This window comes from Scyliorhinus torazame, chromosome 6 (genome assembly GCF_047496885.1).
Source record: "Scyliorhinus torazame isolate Kashiwa2021f chromosome 6, sScyTor2.1, whole genome shotgun sequence".
Taxonomy (NCBI): Eukaryota; Metazoa; Chordata; class Chondrichthyes; order Carcharhiniformes; family Scyliorhinidae; genus Scyliorhinus; species Scyliorhinus torazame.
Genome location: NC_092712.1, coordinates 238630472 through 238652451, shown reverse-complemented (window position 1 = coordinate 238652451; position 21980 = coordinate 238630472). Strand labels below are relative to the sequence as shown.

The 21980-nt window shown below is 43.3% G+C and overlaps 1 protein-coding gene across 1 annotated transcript in view; it reads right to left on the bottom strand.

The window, feature by feature from the left end:
• LOC140425347 (inactive ubiquitin thioesterase OTULINL-like) overlaps positions 1-21980 on the bottom strand; it is a 151517-nt gene that overhangs the window by 11636 nt on the left and 117901 nt on the right. The window contains exons 5-6 of the mRNA XM_072509519.1: positions 9073-9222; positions 7149-7274 (exon numbers count right to left, since the gene is read on the bottom strand). Coding sequence (XP_072365620.1) covers positions 7149-7274; positions 9073-9222 — 276 coding nt within the window. The remainder of the gene's footprint in view (positions 1-7148; positions 7275-9072; positions 9223-21980) is intronic.

Below are 21980 nucleotides of genomic sequence, written 5' to 3'. Positions count from 1 at the left end.
AGTTCAAAAAGCAATTTGAGAAGCATTTTGAGAGGCAGGGTGATGCTCGACACTGCGCGAGTCGATTGAGGAGGTGCTGGGTCCGGTTTGTGAGGCGTTGGAGAGGGCTTGAGGCTGTAAAGGAGCATGGCGAGGTGTTTAAAGGGGTGGAGGCTGTCGAGACACAGTGATAAAATCGTCTTGCTGGAGGCTGAGATCTCAACGGTGGCGGAAAAGGACACGAATCTGAGAGCGAAGGTAGATAACTGGAGAATCGGTCGAGGAGACAAAACCTCAGGGTAGTTGAGGTGCCAGAGGTCGTGGAGGGCCTGAATCCAACTGCATACTTTTCGCAGATGTTTGGGAAGATGGTGGCGGAGGGGGTGCTGGTGTCCCCTCCAGAGTTGGATATGGCCCATCATACACTCCGGCAGAAGCCTCAGGCGAACAAGTCACCACTGTGAGGTGTTGGGGTGGTGCAGTGACCCAGATTCCGTATGGGGGCAGATAGAAGTGAGTCAAGTATCCTGCTGGGAACACGGTTCCACGTGCTGACCACCAGAAGGTGAGATCCTGCCTGAACTAGATCTAGTACCTACTGAGGTGTGTGTCTTTGTGCAAGTGACTACTGTGATGGCTCTACAGGTGCACTTTCTTCCTCTTCCCCAATGTCCTCGCTCCTCTGCGGGCTCCTCTTCCTGCTGGCACCTGTAAGTGAGAGAGGAGAGCGAGCGACTGCATGAGCTGCCTCCAGCATGGCCTGCCTGCCAACCTCACCATCTGTGCAGGATCGATCCAGTTCCTCCACGAACAGTTTGGCTGCTTGCTCCTCAAACTCTAAGGTTCCTCAGTCTGGACAGGCCCCCTACTGTCTTCTTTCTGTCTCCCCCTACTGTCCCCTAATTTTTCCTGCGCAAAGAAAGATGGAGTTGAAAGCAATTAGGTTTCAGGGATTTTTCTCATGCATTCATCTTTACAAATAACCCATTGGATTGTGTGCCATGTGACTGTTGCACTGCAGGTTGCCCTCTAGAGGGGTGAGCCCATGCAAATGGAAATGGCTATGAGAGGTCATTAGTGGTGCTAGCTGATATTGTCAGTGCCTAACCCTTCCCTTCATCATCCCCATCCTCTCCATCTGCAGATTAGATAAACCGCCGTGGGGCTATGAGGCATTACTGTGTCACACTAAGTAGCCCTTTTATGCATTGGTTCCACTGAGGCCCCATGTCCTCTCTACCATTCAGTGAGGTGAATGTGACCAGTTGAGGATTCACTTACCATGGATGGTAATTTATCCATTTCTAGAACTGCAGGGCAGTCCTCCAGTGGTGGCTGTGGGCACTGACCACCCTGGCGACTTCCTCCCATGCAGGGCTGGTCACACAGCTCAACCTCTTCCTTCCATCTTCAGGGTGCAGGATGCCCCTCTTGGCCTCCACTCTATTGAGAAGCACATTGAGGGAAGCATCCATGACCCTGGGAGCCCCCTGGGATCGCCAGGCCATCTCCTTATATGGTGGGATCGTGACAGAGGTAGATGTCAGGGTGCTGTTTAAATATGGCGCTTGGATATGACGGCAGGGCACGTACCATTCAGCCCACCCCCATGCAATAGGTCGGGAAACCCACAATTGCATAATTAATTAGTCCAACATTACACGAGCCCCCATCGGCCTCTGCAGCACGAAACACTCCCGGTTCCCGCTCCTGCCACAGGACTTTGGTCAGGAATGGAAATCCCCAGCTCATGATACAGAAGTAAATTCCTACTGTTAGACAGACAAGATGAACTAATTTGAGAGATATTAATATTAATAATCTTTATTAGTGTCACAAGTAACACTGCAATGAAGTTACTGTGAAAAGCCCCCAGTCGTCACATTCCGGCGCCTGTTCGGGTACACGGAGGGAGAATTCAGAATGTTCAATTCACCTAACAAGCATGTCTTTCGAGACTTGGTGACGAGGAATGAAAGCCTTCCCATTTCAAGTAAGCTGTTGCCCAGACAGTTGTACAGTACAGCTATCTATATCCACCCTCACCAACGAGGCTAATCCCTGACCTCAGATGCTACTTCTCAATGTGACACCTTTTCCATTACCCACACCTTCTGTGGTCTTTCATAGCAAGACTGCTCATTACTTCAGAATTCAGAAGATAATGATGCAGCAGTCGCTTCTGCCAAACGTTGGACCGAAAGAACTCCAAAGAAAGACTATTTGAGACTGCGTCTGGTAATGCAATTTCCTACAAGGCGGTCAACATAAAGGAAGGAGTGATAATCCCAGATTCTCATCTGGCACAGAGGACGACTTTAGGTCAGGAAAGAAAACATAAATCTACTGCTAAAGAGGACCAGGACATTACAGAAAATAAAAGGTAAGAGTGCATTTAGCAGTCTTAATTGCTTACTTATAACTGATGAACAGGTGAGGTGCCTTGGGATGTTTTCCTATGTAAAAGCTGCAACATAAATGAAAGTTGTTGCTGAATTCAGGGCAGATTTATGCTCCGCAGAGTCCCTTAGCGCCAGCAAACATTAATTACCCTGTCCTGAATTTGAACCCAAATCCTAGAGGCAGGACGATCCACTGACACAATATTTCACAATTGGTTTGGGAAATTATCACATAGTACTTCTAAAAAAGATGTTGACCACTATTTTGCAAACATCACTGGATATGGAATTGTGTCAGAGGACAGCAGCCAATGCAACACCCCTGTTTAAGAAGTGCTGAAAGGGTACAGAGTAACCACAAAACCAGTGAGCCTAACATCAATAGTAAAAACAAAAATACTGGAAATATCAGCAACTTCAGGACACAAGTGGACAAACAGATGCAAGATAAAATTTGATGTGAAGAAATATAATTTTGGTTGGATGAATGGAGAAATATACAATAAATGGTGAAACTTTAAAAGGAATAGAAAAGGTTAAGGAGTGATTCGGATAGGGCGGGGGAGTGAGCTTGTGGAGTGCTCTTTCAGAGGGTCGGTGCAGACCCGATAGGCCAAATTCAGCCCTCAATGTTACAGCTCGTTTTTTGAAGAGGTGACAAAAAAAAACTGATGAAAGCTAGGCTGTGGGTGTAGTTCATATGGACTTCAGTCAGGCATTTGACAAGGTCCCACATGGCAGACTGGTACAAAAACTAAAATCACATGGGATTCGGGGTGGGCTGTCTAGATGGTTACAGAACTGGCTTGGTTATAGAAGACAGAGAATAGTGGTGGAAAGGTGTTTTCCAGAATGGAGATCTGTAGCTTGTGGTGTTCCGAAGGATCAGTGCTGGGATCTCTGTTGTTTGTATTATATATAAATGATCTGGAGGAAAATGTGGGTGATTAGTAGGTTTATGGATGATACGAAAATTGGCGGAGTTGCTGATAGTGCCGAGGATTGTCAGAGGATACAACAAGATAGAAATAGATTGGAGACTTGGGCACAGAAATGGCATTTTGGAAGGTCAAATCTAGGTATGAATTATACTGCAAATGGCAGAATCCTTAGGAACATTAACATACAGTGGGATTTGGGCGTGCAGTTCACAATTCCCTAAAATGGCAACAGGTGGCCAAGGTGATTAAGAAGGCAAATAGCATGCTTGCCTTCATCATCCGGGGCACTGAGTACAGGAGTTAGGAAATCATGTTGCAACTATATAAAATCTTGGTTAGGCCACATTTGGAGTATTGCATGCAATTCTAGTCACCACATTTTCAGAAGGACGTGGAAGCTTTGCAGAGAGTGCAAAGAAGGTTCATCAGGATGTTGCTTGGTCTCTACGGTGTTGGCTATGAGGAGAGGTTGAATTATCATGTGAGAGTACCTTTAAGAAATGGGTGTTTATTAGTGATGTCAGAGTGTGGGTGGAGCTGGGCTGTCTGTCAGCTTTTTACTTTTGTTTTAGGCTGTTTGCTGCAGGGTGTGTTTTAGTTTCGTTTTCAGTGTTGGAGCTGAAGCTAGACCAAGCAGGTGTACTGCTGTTCTCTCTGCTACCAAAAGACTATCTCTTGATCATTTGGTGAATTCAGAATTATAAATGTTCTCAGTAGTGAATGTAAACCTAATGTGCTTCTGGTAAAAGATGTTTTAAGTCTTATGGATGTTAAAAGGAAAGCTTAAAGGATTACTTAGTGTTGTATTCTTTGGGGGTTGTATTTGAATTAATGGTTGTTAAGATGTTCACTGTATGTTTGAAAAAGGTTAACTTGAGTTCATAGAATAAACATTGTTTTGCTTTAAAAAATGCTTTTCCATTTCTGCTGTACCACACCTGTAGAGTGGGTCGTATGCTCCCCATATCACAATCTAGTAAAAGTTGTGGGTCAGGTGAGCTCCATGCTACACTTTGGGGTTCTCTAAACCCTGGCCCATAACAGAATAAACTAGGATTGTTTTAACTGGAACGACGGAGGCGGAGAGGAGACCTAATTATTTATTTATTTTTTCAATAAAGTGGCAATTTAGCGTGGGCAATCCACCTAACCTGCACATCTTTGGGCTGTCGGGTGAAACCCACGCAGACACGGGAGAATGTTCAAACTCCACACAGTGACCCAGGGCCGGGATTCAAACCCGGGTCCCATAGTCCCAGTGCGCCACATGCCGCCCCAGGCTGAGGGGAGGCCTGATAAAGGTCTTCAAAATTATGAGAGGCGTAGACAGGGTGCATAGTCAAAGGTTTTTCCAAGCGTGGACGTGTCAATTACAAGGGAGCACAGGTTCAAGGTGAGAGGGGGAAAGTTTAAGGGAGATGTGTGGAGTAAGTTTTTCTCACGGAGAGTGGTGGGTGCCTGGAACATTCTGCGAGAGAATGTGGTGGAAGCAGGCACATTAGCAGCATTTTAGAGGCATCTGGATGGGTACATGAATAGGGAGGAAATAGAGGGATATGAACCGAGTAAGGGCAGAAGGTTTTGTTTAGTTGGGCATCATGATTGACACAGGTTTGGAGGGCCGAAGGGCCTGTTCCTGTGCTTTACTTTTCTTTGTTCTTCTGCATTGTTGGGATTCTATGATGAGAACAAAGTAAATAAGCTGGAAAAAGGAACTGGGACTACTCACAATGCAAAGAAAATATATAAAACAAATATATCACAGAATTGTCATGGTGCAAAGGAGACCTCTTTGCCCATCGTGTCTGCTCTGTGTCACACTGCATTCTGCCTGGATGTTTGAAGAGAATCTCACTTTTATATGCGGCCTTTTTCTGATTCAACTTGTATTTTTCATGGAATACAGTGTCAATTCTGGGGCTGGTTTAACACAGGGCTAAATAGCTGGCTTTTAAAGCAGACCAAGGCAGGCCAGCAGCGCGGGTTCAATTCCCGTACCAGCCTCCCCGACCGGCGCCGGAATGTGGTGACTAGGTAACTTCATTTGAAGCCTACTTGTGACAATAAGCGATTTTCATTTCATTTCATTTCATTTCAATTCTCCGGAGAGGGAGAAAGTGGACCTTCAGATTTATTTCCATGCATGACCTATTCTAAACTTGGTGATCTTCTGGTGAAATAATGAGCACTGCACTACTGGAACTATCAGGTTGCTTCAACTCCTTTTACATTTTGCACAAAATGAATTCTAAACATACGCATTAACTCATCATTTATCTCATTGCTGTTAGTCTGGCTTTGTTGGCTGCCAGATTTGCCTACAAAACATCAGTGACTGCACTTCAAAATTAATTGAGTTTCTAAATGCAGTTAATAAGGTGCCGCATCAAAGGTTATTGCGCAAAATAAAAGCACATGGTGTCGGGGGTTACATGGCATGGATTAAAGATTGGCGAGCTAACAGGATACAGAGTTGTCATAAATGGGTCTTTTTCACGTTGGCAGGATATGACAATTGTGTGCCACAGGGATCAGTGCTAAGGCCTCAACTTTTTCCGAATTATATAAATGACTTGGATGAAGGAACTGAAGGTATGTTTGCTAAATTTGCTGATGACACAAAGATGGATAGAGAAGCAAGCAAGTTGTGAAGAGGATGTAAAGTGGCGACAAAAGGACATAGATAGGTTAAGTGAATGGACAGAAATCTGGCAAATGAGAGTATAATGTGAACATATGTGAAATTGTCCATTTTGGCAGGAAGAATAAAAAGTTTACTATCTAAATAATGAGAGATTGCAGAGTTCAGAGGTGCAGAGGGATCACAATAATTGTGAGGAGAATCAATTACAAAAGTAGAGGTTATGCTCCAGTTCTACAGGGCATTGGTGAGGCCACATCTGGAGTATTGTGTACAGTATTGGTCTCTATTTAAGGAAAGATGTAAGTGCATTAGCAGCAGTTTAGAGAAGGTTTACTAGACTAATACCAGAATTGGGTGGGTTGTCTTCTGAGCATAGGTTGTAGAGGTTAGTGTTGTATCCACTAGAATTCAGGAGAGTAAGAGGAGACTTGATCAAAGCCTTTAAGATCCTGAGGGGTATTGACAGGATAGATGTGGAGAGCATGTTTCCTCGTGTAAGAGAATCTAGAATGGTAGCACAGTGGTTAGCACTGTTGCTTCACGGCGTCAGGGTCCCAGGTTCAATTCCTGGCTTGGGTCACTGTCTGTGCTGAGTCTGCACGTTCTCCCTGTGTCTGCGTGGGTTTCCGCCATTCTGAATTCTCCCTCAGTGTACCCGAACAGGCGCCAGAGTATGTGGACTAGAGGATTTTCACAGTAACTTCATTGCGGTGTTATTATAAGCCTACTTGTGACAATAATAAAGATTATTAGATTACTATCATTTTTATTAAAACTAGGGGTCACTGTTTAAAAATAAGGGGTCACTCATTTCAGATGAAGGTGAGAATTCTTTTTTCTTTCAAAGTGAGTCTCTGGAACTCACTTCTCCAAAAGACAGTGGAAGCAGAGTCTTTAAATACTTTCAAGGCAGATCTAGATAGATTCTTGATTAGCAAGGGGCTGAAAGGTTATCGGGGGTGGGCAGGAATTTGGGGTTGAAGTTGCAAGCAGATCATCCATGATTTTATTGAATGGCGGAGAGGTTCGAGGGGCCGAGTGGCCTACTCCTGCTCCTAATTCATATGTTCATATAACTGATTTGTTGAAAAGCATTTTGAAGATGAAATGCACTGTATAAATGCAATTCCTTCCTTTCTTTCATTACTCTGGACAATCTTTATTTGGACACAAACACTTTACCTGCTCTTTAAACAATTCCAGGTATTTGCGTAATTTTCCAAATACATTATTCCCTGTATATTTCTCAGGACCAAAATTGTACTGCTGTAACCAGTTGCAGCCTTGTGTAAATATTTTTTCAGGAAGCTGGAAATGGAGTTAAACAAAAACAAAAAGCAACTGAAAATTCTCTTTTCTTACACTTCAACTATCAATCAAATATTTTCAGACAGTTTAAGAGTAATGATTAAAATGTCAGTTTTCAAAATAGTTATACAGAAAATTTGTCGGCTGTACTTGTATCACAAACAGGACTTAATCGATCACACCTCATAAATGTTTATAATATGTTACATATCAGCCAGGATCAAAAGTGTTTGACCTCTAGTCTAAAAGCCCTCAGGTTCATATCCCATTTTGTGCGAGTTGATATTAATGCTACCGCAGCACCACAGATTCCAAGTTCTTAATACATAGCAGATTTTATATAATTACGTTTAAAAACACCTTTACCTTATTTAATGCAGCTTACTGCCAACATGTATCTCAGATCACCAAAGGCAATCAGATGGAAACAAACTTCAGTTCCTCACAGCCAATTAGGCAGAATCACTTATTCGGGCGAGATCTACCGGCTGTTCACGCCGGCAGGATCGTCTGGTCCCACCAACGATGCACCCTCACCAGGGGTTTCTCGGCAGCAGAGGATGAATTCAATGGGTAATCTCATTACCAGCAGCAGGACCATAAGATCCCATCACCGGTCAATGGCGGGCCGCCCCCCTGCCACCGAGAAACACGGTGCAGGGAGGCCTGAGAATCTCGCCCTTTGTGTCAGAGCCTTGGGAAAGATGCTGAACTAGTTCAGTGCACCAACATACTTGCATCACAATACAAAGCACATTTATGAATTAAGCATTTTGATTCTTCCTATGTTCAACTGCGTCATGGCTAACATTCCCAGCATCACTCTTGGAAAATGTAGGAAGGCAATGCACAGTCGGACGCTCATCAATAAAAGATGAAAGGTAAAGCCATAAACAACATTAACCAATTACAAATTATGTCTCTTACAATTTGTTAAAATAAGGCTGCTTAGGGCCGCATGGTGGCGCTGTGGTCAGCACTGCTGCCTCAAGGCACCGAGGACCCGGGTTTAATTCCGGCCCCCCAGGACACTATCCATTTAGTTTGCACATTCTCCCTGTGTCTGCGTAGGTCTCACCCCCACAACCCAAAGATGTACAGGGTAGGTAGATTGGCCACGCTAAATTGCCCCTTAATTGGGGAAAAACAAATTGGGTACTTTAAATTTTTTTAAAAATTAAAAATAAGGCTGCTCAAGACATTTTATTTCTCTTGTTCAAGTTGATTCATGTTACCAAGTCAGGTAAACAAAAGATGATCAATCCGAAACACAAACTCTGTTGCTCTCTCCATAGATGATGACAGACCTGCAATGTGTTTCTAACATTTTGTGTTTAAAGTGACACATAGCTATGTATAGTGCACCATATTCCACTATTACCACTGTGATTTTCTAATCCGTGGTGGCAGCCACTGGTATTTCCTATTTACTAAGACTGCTTTGAGCTTTTAGGTCCAATATTGCTAAGAAGAGGTGACTTCAACAGTGACAGATGGAAAAAAGGAAGTAAAAGGTAGAATATAAATTGATATTTGAGATAGCACAGATTTACCTCGGCACAACGCAACATTAAATTCTTCCACAGTACAAATGTGGTGTATTCCAAATAAAAACATTAAACAAGAAACCGGTTTAGCATCATGTAGGTTGCCCAAAGGCTGCTTGAAAAGTAACATTCTTTTTTGCATACGTACAAAATGGCAAAAAAATATGCATTTGACAACCCTTCAGTGCTTCAATGGATTGACTGCAACAGTTGTGCACTGGCCTGCATATAGTTTACAAACATCAATTTACCTTGCTTATATCCTGTTCTCTCAACCATGATGGAAGAGGTATACCCTGGCAGAGAATCTGAAATAAAACTGCCCTCAATGCACAGTAGTTATCTCCTCTGATTATTCGCATGTTTTTAATATCATGCACCAAATAAATATCTTCATAAGCCTAGAACACAAACAGATTCATGCAATAAACAGTTTTCAAATCAACAACAAAGTTTCATTTTTAATCAGGTTTAATGCTTGCATTTTTATATTTAGTGATAAGATGCCCCACATTAAGATCCAAATATCATGTTCTGGATTTGACCGGGTCAAATCAACATATAGTATTCATCATATTAAGAGATTTGAAGATCTATATCGATAAGGTTACACTTATAAATGAATAAGAAGTTCACGACTTTCCTGTATATGAGACTTTCCTATATTCTAATCACATAAGCTACAAACTGGAGTGTCACTTTATAATAATAAAATATCACTGCTCACATAGATCACATCCAATATTCAGGTCAGTTGTTTTTTCCATGTAGATGTAACACCACAATCCACAGCACAATCCTTCCTGATAATTTGCATCTCTACATTTTACATACTTGTTAGTTACACTCACTAAGAGAACCATTAAGGAGTACTCTTAATGTTAGAAAGCAATTTTTTAAATTAACAGCTCATTGTGACTTAAAGGGGAGGTTTGTTTGTGTAGCGCCTCTCGAGGCACATCACAGGCTGATACCTGTGTGATGTGCGAGGGTTTCTTCAAAGATACCGGAACAGTGCACAGACAGCAACCCATTGTGCTCTCTGCCCTAGTGAACTGATGCAACTCTGAAGAGTAGCACTATGTGAGCAAACGTTTCTCCCTATAAGTTGAAGATGGGTGTGAAGCCAAAACAACTTTTTTTTTTTGACCAGTTCGGTTTGTTATGTGGAACACTTTGTGCAGGGACTATGCAAGAAAGATGCAATCTTACGTCTGCATGTCTTTCGTATCAACACTTTTAACTATAAATTGCTTTGCCCATACCCATAATGGAAAACATGTCGGTAAACTTGTTGTGCTGTAATTACATCCTTTAGCCAGTAGTGGTAATGCAGCACAACACCTCTGTTGCACAAGGGTGTAATTGCAACACAACAGAGGTAGTTTATATTATTCCTACAGGAGCAGCATTTAAACAGTCAAAAATTGAAAATCCAGCAAGTCCTGAATACTATTCTCAAGCCAGTCTTAGGTGGTGGGGATGGGAAGATCAGAGGCCTGGGTGATGGGGCTTTAGGGGAAGATTAAATAAAACAGTGGGTTGATGGTAATAAAAACAGAAAATGCTGGATAAACCCAGCAGATCTGGCAGCACCTGTGGAGAGAAACTGAGTTAACATTTCAGATGTAATCTAAATGATCCTGGCCTGATGGTTGGGGGAAAAAACGGACCCCTGATGGTGGGGATGGAAAGTGGATATTTTGGGCCTGCGAGCAGAGGGAGGTGTGACATTATACAATTGTACAGCATGTGAAGAGTTAATGTTATGTTAAGCCTAGCCACTAGAGGGAGCTACGGGACAGTACTATAAATTGCACTGGCTCTTAAGCTAAGGGGACGAGATTAGGCTGGAGCTGAAGAAGGTAAGATTCATAGTCTTTGCAGAGTTAGTTAAGATATAATAAGTTATAATTAGTAAACAGAGATAGTGTTAGTGAGAGTAGTTTGATTCTCACACGTATAAGTGTAAACTCAAATTTAGTAGTGATGATAAAATTAGTTTTGTTCTTCAAAAGAGCTTTGTGTATCTTTGTGATCACTACGCCTTCCATCCTGGAAACCCATCACAAATGTCACCACATGGTACCAAGAGTGTATTCCAGAAAAGCAAGCAGTAAGAAAGAAGAAAGAAAATAAATCAGCGCATCGCTACACACCTCAAAATCTGCAAAGAACAAAGAAAAACCGAGATCAACATGGATGCTGTGCAAAGTCAGATAACTTCAAGATGTCGGGTAAACTAAGTTTAAATTGGAAAAACTTCAAGCAGCAGTTTGAAGTCCATCTCTCTGCCTCTGCACTTGAATCAGCTCCTGACACTAGGAAAATAGTTCTCCTACTAAATCTGGCAGGTCTGCAGGCATTTGAACTCTTTAACTCATTTGATTTCTCAGAAAAGAAAGCTAAAAATATGTATGAGAAAGTAATGGAAAAATTTGACTCTCATTGCAAAAAACAGGTCAATGAGGTGTATGAGAGATACATGTTTAAAAAAAGGGTGCAGCTAAAAGGGGAATCTTTTGACTCTTTTCTAACTGATTTGAGGCTCCGAGCGCAATCTTGCAATTATTCCTGAATTACTGAATCAATCCTGCATGACCAAATTGTGTTCGGCATATTTGAAGAGCAAATGCGGGAATGTTTACTAAGGAAACAAAACTTAACTTTAGAAGAAGCCATCAACCTCTGTAAAGCAAGTGAGCAAGCTACCAATGAATATGCTGAATTCAGATTCAAAAAGGCACAAACTTCAGCAACGTGGTCGATGCCATTGCATCTGGGGCGCAGTTCAAAACGAATCGCGCTACAGCAGGTAGCCATTTTGCACAGGCGCGAGTAAGAAAAAAACGGATCCGTTCGGACTAGGACACTTTGAAAAAGGACGCAAATTAGATGTTGACCGATTTGCTCATGCGCAAGAGAGGTTTACGCATGACGTCACCAACGTGATGACATGTACATACTGTGGACACTCCCACTTAAAGCAACACTGTCCTGCATTTGGGAAAAGGTGTACATCATGTAACAAACTCAATAATTTTGCTACACAATGCAGATTTAACACAACAAATCCGAATCAATTAAAAAAGGCATTTCAAGAGCATAAAAAAGTCAACACTATGCAAAACAAGGAAGAAAAAGAAACATTTTAAAATCAAAGATTGATCTCACTAAGCCTACTTCACTGGACAACTTTATAATAGAAGCAAACACTAAAAGAAATGGAAACGACACTGCTTATAAACTAATCAGGCAACTATCCGATAGAAATAAAGATTGGATGGAAACATTGATAATAAATGGATCAGATGTACAATTTAAATTGGACACTGGCGCACATGCTGATCTAGAACATAGAACATAGAACAATACAGCGCAGTACAGGCCCTTCGGCCCACGATGTTGCACCGAAACAAAAGCCATCTAACCTACACTATGCCATTATCATCCATATGTTTATCCAATAAACTTTTAAATGCCCTCAATGTTGGCGAGTTCACTACTGTAGCAGGTAGGGCATTCCACGGCCTCACTACTCTTTGCGTAAAGAACCTACCTCTGACCTCTGTCCTATATCTATTACCCCTCAGTTTAAAGTTATGTCCCCTTGTGCCAGCCATATCCATCCGCGGGAGAAGGCTCTCACTGTCCACCCTATCCAACCCCCTGATCATTTCGTATGCCTCTATTAAGTCTCCTCTTAACCTTCTTCTCTCCAACGAAAACAACCTCAAGTCCATCAGCCTTTCCTCAATAGATTTTCCCTCCATACCAGGCAACACCCTGGTAAATCTCCTCTGCACCCGCTCCAAAGCCTCCACGTCCTTCCTATAATGCGGTGACCAGAACTGCACGCAATACTCCAAATGCGGCCGTACCAGAGTTCTGTACAGCTGCAACATGGCCTCCCGACTCCGGAACTCAATCCCTCTACCAATAAAGGCCAACACTCCATAGGCCTTCTTCACAACCCTATCAACCTGGGTGGCAACTTTCAGGGATCTATGTACATGGACACCTAGATTCCTCTGCTCATCCACACTTTCAAGAACTTTACCATTAGCCAAATATTCCGCATTCCTGTTATTCCTTCCAAAGTGAATCACCTCACACTTCTCTACATTAAACTCCATTTGCCACCTCTCAGCCCAGCTCTGCAGCTTATCTATATCCCTCTGTAACCTGCTACATCCTTCCACACTATCGACAACACCACCGACTTTAGTATCGTCTGCAAATTTACTCATCCACCCTTCTGCGCCTTCCTCTAGGTCATTGATAAAAATGACAAACAGCAACGGCCCCAGAACAGATCCTTGTGGTACTCCACTTGTGACTACTCCATTCTGAAAATTTCCCATCAACCACCACCCTCTGTCTTCTTTCAGCTAGCCAATTTCTGATCCACATCTCAATCACCCTCAATCCCCAGCCTCCGTATTTTTTGCAATAGCCTACCGTGGGGAACCTTATCAAACGCTTTGCTGAAATCCATATACACCACATCAACTGTTCTACCCTCGTCTACCTGTTCAGTCACCTTCTCAAAGAACTCAATAAGGTTTGTGAGGCATGACCTACCCTTCACAAAGCCATGCTGACTATCCCTGATCATATTATTCCTATCTAGATGATTATAAATCTTGTCTCTTATAATCCCCTCCAAGACTTTACCCACTACAGACGTGAGGCTTACCGGTCTATAGTTGCCGGGGTTGTCTCTGCTCCCTTTTTTGAACTAAGGGACCACATTTGCTGTCCTCCAGTCCTCTGGCACTATTCCTGTAGCCAATGATGACATAAAAATCAAAGCCAAAGGTCCAGCAATCTCTTCCCTGGCCTCCCAGAGAATCCTAGGATAAATCCCATCAGGTCCCGGTGACTTATCTATTTTCAGCCTGTCCAGAATTGCCAACACCTCTTCCCTACGTACCTCAATGCCATCTATTCTATTAGCCTGGGGTTCAGCATTCTCCTCCACAACATTATCTTTTTCCTGAGTGAATACTGACGAATGAGTGAATCTGATAACAGAATTGGATTTGGGCAAGGTAGAAACCCGTCCAAAATATAAAAAGACACATTGTAGGTTAACACAGAACAACGGAAATGAAATAGCAACAAAAGGTTCATGCTACCTCATAGTTCAGAGTGGTGACATTAAAATTCCACTTGATTTTGAAATTGTGGATGACACAAAATCCTCACTTATTGGAGTAGATGCATGTATCCAGCTAAACCTGATGCAGAGAATTCACACTGCCAGCTCTTTCCCTGGTTCGAAAGATTTAGTACTTGCGAATACGTTATCCAGAGCCACAATGCACGAGGATAGTTGTTGACGTAATACTTGTGTTATTGAAGCACAGGCCAACTTCATCACAACAATGCTACCTGTCAATGCTAAACTACAAATAATCAACGCAGAAACTCTGTGAGATACGACACTTCAGCAAGTGATACAATATCTACATGCTGACTGGCCTAAAGGAAAATGTGCAAACGTTCCCAACATCAGAGAAGACCCGACAATCATAGACGACTTTCTATTGAAAGGGGACCGCATTGTAATTCCATCATGTCTTAGACAAGACATTCTCGCACAAATCCACGAAGGACCTCAAGGCATTGAGAAATGTAGAAGAAGAGCACAGCAATTGGTGTATTGGCCGGGAATCAACAAGGATAGAGACAACTACATTCAGCAATGTTGGATATGCCAAATGCACCAACCGGCACAATGTAAGCAGACCTTGGTGGAAAGCGAACTAACTCAACCATGAACAAAGGTCGCCATGGACATATTTTACTTTCAAGACTGATAATCATGGACTATTACTCAAATTTTCCAGAGGTTATCAAATTATCTGACTCAACAACACATTCAGTTGTCAGGGCAACAAAAAATGTATTTGCCAGACGTGGCATACCAGTTACTGTTGTCACAGACAATCGACCATGTTTTAGCAGCCTGGAGTGGTTACAATTTGCCAATGACTATAACTTCACACATGTAACTTCTAGCCCACTATACCCGCTGGCCAACGGGAAAGCTGAGAAAGGGGTGGGAATTGTGAAGCAGCTTCTCAAAAAGCCATGGAGGACAGAAAGGACTTTGACTTAGCATACAGGGCTACACCATTGTCATTGGGGCTTTCTCCAGCACAACTATTGATGGGACGAAGACTACATACCACGTTACCAACTCTAATAGTTCCAAACAAAGATGTACAAGTCGTGCATAAAAAAATGCAGCAACTGAAGAGTAAGCAAAATAAGTATTCCGATTAAAACTTCAAACCACTATCTACACTCAAAGGTGATATTGCACACATTTGTAATCCTGAAGGTGGATGGATGGACATTGCAAAAGTACTCAAGGAACTCACACCAAGATCATATGTGATCAGAACAGAATCTGGGAAGATTTTCCGTAGAAACAGAAGAGACTTCTTGAAACTCAAATAAACGGTTACATTCACAGAATCAGCTACTACGAGTCAAAAACTCATATTTCCTACAACTGACTTTCCAAAAGCTATATTATGAAATGTACCAGATAATTCAAATAACACTGTTGTAACATTAAGAAGGTCTACAAGACATAGGCAACATCCAAATAGATTAAATCTGTAAATCTGACAATAGTTCTTTTGATTTGATTAGATTTATTATTGTCACATGTATTAGTATAGAGTGAAAAGTATTGTTTCTTGCATGCTATACAGACAACGCTTACCGTGCATAGGGAAGGAAGAGAGACTACAGAATGTAATGTTACAGTCATAACTGGGATATAGAGAAAAGATTAACTTAATACGAGGTAGGTCCATTCAAAAGTCTGATGGCAGCAGAGAATAAGCTGTTCCTGAGTCGGTTGGAACGTAACCTCAAACTTTTGTATCTTTTTCCTGAGGGAAGAAGGTAGTAGAGAGTATGTCCAGGGTGTGTGGGGTCCTTAATTATGCTGCTTGCCTTTCCGAGGCTGCGGGAATTATAGATAGAGTCAATGGATGGGAGGCTGATTTGCGTGATGGAGTGGGCTACATTCACAACCTTTTGTAGTTTCCTGCGGTCTTGGGCAGAGCAGAAACCATACCAAGCTGTGATACAACCAGAAAGAATGCTTTCAGTGGTGCATCTGTAAAATTTGGTGAGAATCATAGCTGACATGCCAAATTTCCTTAGTCTTCTATGAAAGTAGAGTCATTGGTGGCTTTCTTAACTATATTGTCGGCATGGGCTCATTGTTGATACGCTGTTTAATACTGTAAACAAGAAAATGTATAGCCAACATTTTTCTTAAAGAAAGGGGGATGTGACATTATACAAATGTACAGCATGTGAAGAATTAATGTTATGTTAAGCCTAGCCACTAGAGGGAGCTAAAGGACAGTACTATAAATCGCACTGGCTCTTAAGCTAAGGGAGGAGAATAGACTGGAGCTGAAGATGAGATTCATAGTGTATTGCAGAGTTAGTTAAGATATAATAGTTATAATTAGTAAATAGAGATATTGTTAGTGAATGTAGTTTAATTCTTACATGCATGTTTACAATTCAGAATAAGTGTCAAACTCAAATTTAGTATTAATAAAATTAGTTTAGTTCTTCAAAAGAGCTTCATGCATCTTTGTGATCACTATGCCTCCCATCCTGGAAAACCCTCACAAAGATCACCACAGGAGGGAGGAATTGGAAGCCTCATGGTGAGACTTGAGGTTTCTGGGGATGGGGGTGGGGGTGAAGGGAGGTTTAATCCAAATGGAGTTCAATCCAGACAAATGTGAGGTAATGCATTTTGGTAGGTCTAACATAGAAGGGAAATATACAGTAAATGGCAAAACTCTTAGGAATATAGAAAGTCAGAGGGGTCTGGGTGTGCAGGTCCACAGATCTTTGAAAGTGGCAAACTCAGTGGACAAAGTTGTCAAGAAAGCTTGCGTAATGCTTGCCTTCATTGGGAAGGTTTGTATTTTCGTTAAAAAGGCACTTACCTCCGAGGTTTCAGCCTCATTCTTCCAGCGGAGCGGGCAGAGAGGGGAGCAATTTTTGGAGGGGAGAGCTGGAAGGTAAGCTGAGTTTTTGATTTTTAAACTTACTTTTTCGGAGCAGGAAATCGGAAGTCGGCCGTGGGGGGACCTGGGAAGGTTGTATTACCCAATAAATGTGAATGGTGAGGAAACTCGAGACACTACACATGTAGTGTCTCCCACCCTCCCTCTTACTCTAACCTAAAAAAAAGACTCAGTGCTGTGAGCAGGTAAGCTATTTACTTTTTTTTTTCTTTTTCACTTGGAGACTAAGTAGAGATGATGGCAACTAGGGCAGTGGAATGTTCCTCCTGCAGAATGTTTGAGGTAAGGGAGACCACCGGTGTCCTTGCTGACTTCACCTGCGGGAAGTACAGCCACCTCCAGCTCCTCACAGACCGTGTTAGGGAACTGGAGCTGGAGCTGGATGAACTGAGGATCATTCGGGAAGCTGAGGGGGTGATAGATAGAAGCTACAGGGACATAGTTACACCTGAGAACAAAGGTAGCTGGGTAACAGTTAGAGGTGGGAAGAGGAGGAAGCAGTCAGTGCAGGGATCCCGTGGTTGTTCCTCTCAACAATAAGTATACCGCTTTGGATACTGTTGGGGGGGATTATCTAGCAGGGGTAAGCTGCAGGGACCGGGTCTCTGGCACGAGGTCCGGCTCTGGGGCTCAGAAGAGAAGGGGGGAGATTAGGAGAGCACTAGTTACAGGGGACTCAATAGTTAGAGGTACAGACAGGCGGTTATGTGGGCACAGGCGAGACTCTCGGATGGTTCATGGGTCCATGACGTCTCGGATCGTGTCTTCAGGATCCTTAAGGGGGAGGGGGAGCAGTCAGAAGTCGTGGTGCACATTCGGATCAACGACGTAGGTAGGAAAAGGGGTGTGGATGTAATAAACGAGTTTAGGGAGTTAGGCTGGAAGTTAAAAGCCAGGACAGACAGAGTTGTCATCTCTGGTTTGTTGCCGGTGCCACGTGATAGCGAGGCTAGGAATAGGGAGAGAGCGCAGCTGAACACGTGGCTGCAGGAATGCTGAAGGAGGGAGGGCTTCAGGTATTTGGATAATTGGAAGGTGGGACCTATAAAAGCAGGACGGGTTGCATCTGAATCAGAGGGGCACCAATATCCTGGGAGGGAGGTTTTCTAGTACTTTTCAGGAGGGTTTAAACTAATTTGGCAGGGGAATGGGAACCGGATTTGTAGTCCAGCAACTAAGGTAGCCGATGTTCAGGACTCCAAAGCATGTAGTCAGGCAGGGGGGAAGGTAACACTGACAAAGGAGAGTACTTGCAAGAAGCATCAGGAATAAGGTGGGTGAACTTAAGGCATGGATCGGTACTTGGGACTACGATGTGGTGGCCATCACGGAAACTTGGATAGAAGAGGGGCAGAAATGGTTGTTGGAGGTTCCTGGTTATAGATGTTTCAATAAGATTAGGGAGGGTGGTAAAAAAGGTGGGGGTCGCATTGTTAATTAGCGATAGTATAACAGCTGCAGAAAGGCAGTTAGAGGAGGATGGGTTGAAGTCAGAAATAGGAAAGGAGCAGTCACCTTGTTGGGAGTTTTATATAGGCCCCCCCAATAGCAGCAGAGATGTGGAGGAACAGATTGGGAAACAGATTTTGGAAAGGTGCAGAGGTCACAGGGTAGTAGTCATGGGTGACTTCAACTTCCCAAATATTGAGTGGAAACTCTTCAGATCAAATAGTTTGGATGGGGTGGTGTTTGTGCAGTGTGTCCAGGAAGCTTTTCTAACACAGTATGTAGATTGTCTGACCAGAGGGGAGGCCAAATTAGATTTGGTACTTGGTAATGAACCAGGGCAAATGATAGATTTGTTAGTGGGGGAGCATTTTGGAGATAGTGACCACAATTCTGTGACTTTCACTTTAGTAATGGAGAGGGATAGGTGCGTGCAACAGGGCAAGGTTTATAATTGGGGGAAGGGTAAATACGATGCTGTCAGGCAAGAACTGAAGTGCATAAGTTGGGAACACAGTCTGTCAGGGAAGGACACAATTGAAATGTGGAACTTGTTCAAGGAACAGATACTACGTGTCCTTGATATGTGTGTCCCTGTCAGGCAGGGAAGAGATGGTCGAGTGAGGGAACTATGGTTGACAAGAGAGTTGAATGCCTTGTTAAGAGGAAGAAGGATACTTATGTAAGGCTGAGGAAACAAGGTTCAGACAGGGCGCTGGAGGGATACAAGATAGCCAGGAGGTAACCGAAGAAAGGGATTAGGAGAGCTAAGAGAGGGCATGAAAAATCTGTGGCGGGTAGGATCAAGGAAGCCCCAAGGCCATTTACACATATGTGAGAAATATGAGAATGACTAGAGCAAGGGTAGGTCCGATCAAGGACAGTAGCGGGAGATTGTGTATTGAGTCTGAAGAGATGGGAGAGGTCTTGAATGAGTACTTTTCTTCAGTATTTACGACTGAGAAGGGCCATATTGTTGGAGAGGACAGTGTGAAACAGACTGGTAAGCTCGAGGAGTTACTTGTTAGGAAGGAAGATGTGTTGGGCATTTTGAAAAACTTGAAGATAGACAAGTCCCCCGGGCCTGACGGGAATTATCCAAGGATTCTATGGGAAGCAAGAGATGAAATTGCAGAGCCGTTGGCAATGATCTTTTCGTCCTCACTGTCAACAGGGTTGGTACCAGGGGATTGGAGAGTGGCGAATGTCGTGCCCCTGTTCAAAAAAGGGAATAGGGATAACCCTGGGTATTACAGGCCAGTTAGTCTTACTTCGGTGGTAGGCAAAGTAATGGAAAGGAAACTGAGGGATAGGTTTTCTGAGCATCTGGAAAGACACTGCTTGATTAGGGATAGTCAGCACGTATTTGTGAGGGGTAGGTCTTGCCTCACAAGTCTTAGTGAATTCTTTGAGGTGACCAAGCACGTGGATGAAGTTAAAGCAGTGGATGTAGTGTACATGGATTTTAGTAAGGCATTTGATAAGGTTCCCCGGGTAGGCTTATGCAGAAATTAAGGAGGCATGGGATAGTGGGGAATTTGGCCAGTTGGATAACGAACTGGCAAACCGACAGAAGTCAGAGAGTGGTGGTGGATGGCAAAGCTACCAGTGGCGTACTGCAGGGATCAGTTCTGGGTATAGCCATCTGGGATGGCCACGTCCCTATTACAAAATGGACACTTGCAAAGAATGCAGGGAAAAGTGGACAATGCTAAGAAACAAACAGGTGCAAGCTCTGTCTGTTGATTAGAACCTTAAACTCTCAGACAGGACAGAAACTACCAAGCAATCTACATACTAATGAGCCATCTCCTGGGACAAAAGGGAAACATTTAGATACACAATGTTAAGGCAGACTCCCCGGCGCCAGAAGAAGCTAAGACAAAGCAGACTGACAGTCACCAGGACACGTCCAGCGATCAGGGAACTACCCCTCTATTGGAGGAAAATCGATACAGTTGATTGGGAAAGACCCAATTAGTTGAGGCCAAGTTCAAGGCCCACTCAAAAGAGCGCGAAGCCCTTTTTAGTATAAAAGGTATCCCCCAAGGGAGAATCCTCCTCCTTTGGCTTTGGCTCTCACCAAAGAGAGAGACCTGCCGAGCAGCTGCACCAGACCAAGTAAGTCCCAAGTCAATGCACGCTACGAGATAGACGCTCCTAGTTGCTACCCTGTAAACAGCTCAACCCAGCAGCCTCAGAACTGAGCAACGGCCATTGTTCCTCTGACTGAGTGGCCACCCAAAGCTAAGTATAGGCTTTAGTAATAGTGATAGTTTAGTTTGTAGAGTTTATGCAAGAGTAGATTTGACTGTGTGTAAATAAATGAGCATTGCTTTTGAACTTACTAACTGGTGTATCGAGTCATTGATCAGTATTCGGTTCTGAACCTTGTGGCGGTGTCGAAATATACCTGGCGACTTTTGAGCAAACGTAATTAAACAGAGCGAAAGTAAGAGTCAACCAAAAGTTAGCAACATGGGTCCTCTGCTGTTTGTGATTTTCATTAATGACTTAGATGAGAGAGTTGAAGGGTGGGTCAGTAAATTTGCAGACGATACGAAGATTGGTGGAGTTGTGGATAGTGAGGAGGGCTGTTGTCGGCTGCAAAGAGACATAGATAGGATGCAGAGCTGGGCTGAGAAGTGGCAGATGGAGTTTAACCCTGAAAAGTGTGAGGTTGTCCATTTTGGGAGGACAAATATGAATGCGGAATACAGGGTTAACGGTAGGGTACTTGGCAATGTGGAGGAGCAGAGAGATCTTGGGGTCTATGTTCATAGATCTTTGAAAGTTGACACTCAAGTGGATAGAGCTGTGCAGAAGGCCTATGGTGTGCTCGCGTTCATTAGCAGAGGGATTGAATTTAAGAGCCATGAGGTGATGATGCAGCTGTACAAAACCTTGGTAAGGCCACATTTGGAGTACTGTGTGCAGTTCTGGTCACCTCATTTTAGGAAGGATGTGGAAGCTTTGGAAAAGGTGCAAAGGATGTTGCCTGGAATGGAGAGTAGGTCTTACGAGGAAAGGTTGAGGGTGCTAGGCCTTTTCTCATTAGTACGGAGAAGGATGAGGGGAGACTTGATAGAGGTTTATAAGATGATCAGGGGAATAGATAGAGTAGACAGTCAGAGACTTTTTCCCCGGGTATAACAAACCATAACAAGGGGACATAAATTTAAGGTGAATGGTGGAAGATATAGGGGGGATGTCAGAGGTAGGTTCTTTACCCAGAGAGTAGTGGGTGCATGGAATGCACTGCCTGTGGAAGTAGTTGAGTCGGAAACATTAGGGGTCTTCAAGCGGCTATTGGATAGGTATATTGATTACGGTAGAATGCTGGGGTGTAGATTGATTTGTTCTTAATCAAGGACAAAAGTTTAGCACAACATAGTGGGCCGAAGGGCCTGTTCTGTGCTGTATTTTCTATGTTCTATGTTCTTTTGTTCATTGGATGGGGCATCGAGTATAAAAATTGGCAAGTCATGCTACAGTTGTAAATAACCTTGGCACGGCCGCACGGAATATTGTGCACAATTCTGGTCGCCACACTAACAGAAGGACATGGAGGCTTTGGAGAGGGGGCAGAGGAGGTTTACCAGGCTGTTGCCCAGTCTGGAGGGTGTTAGCTA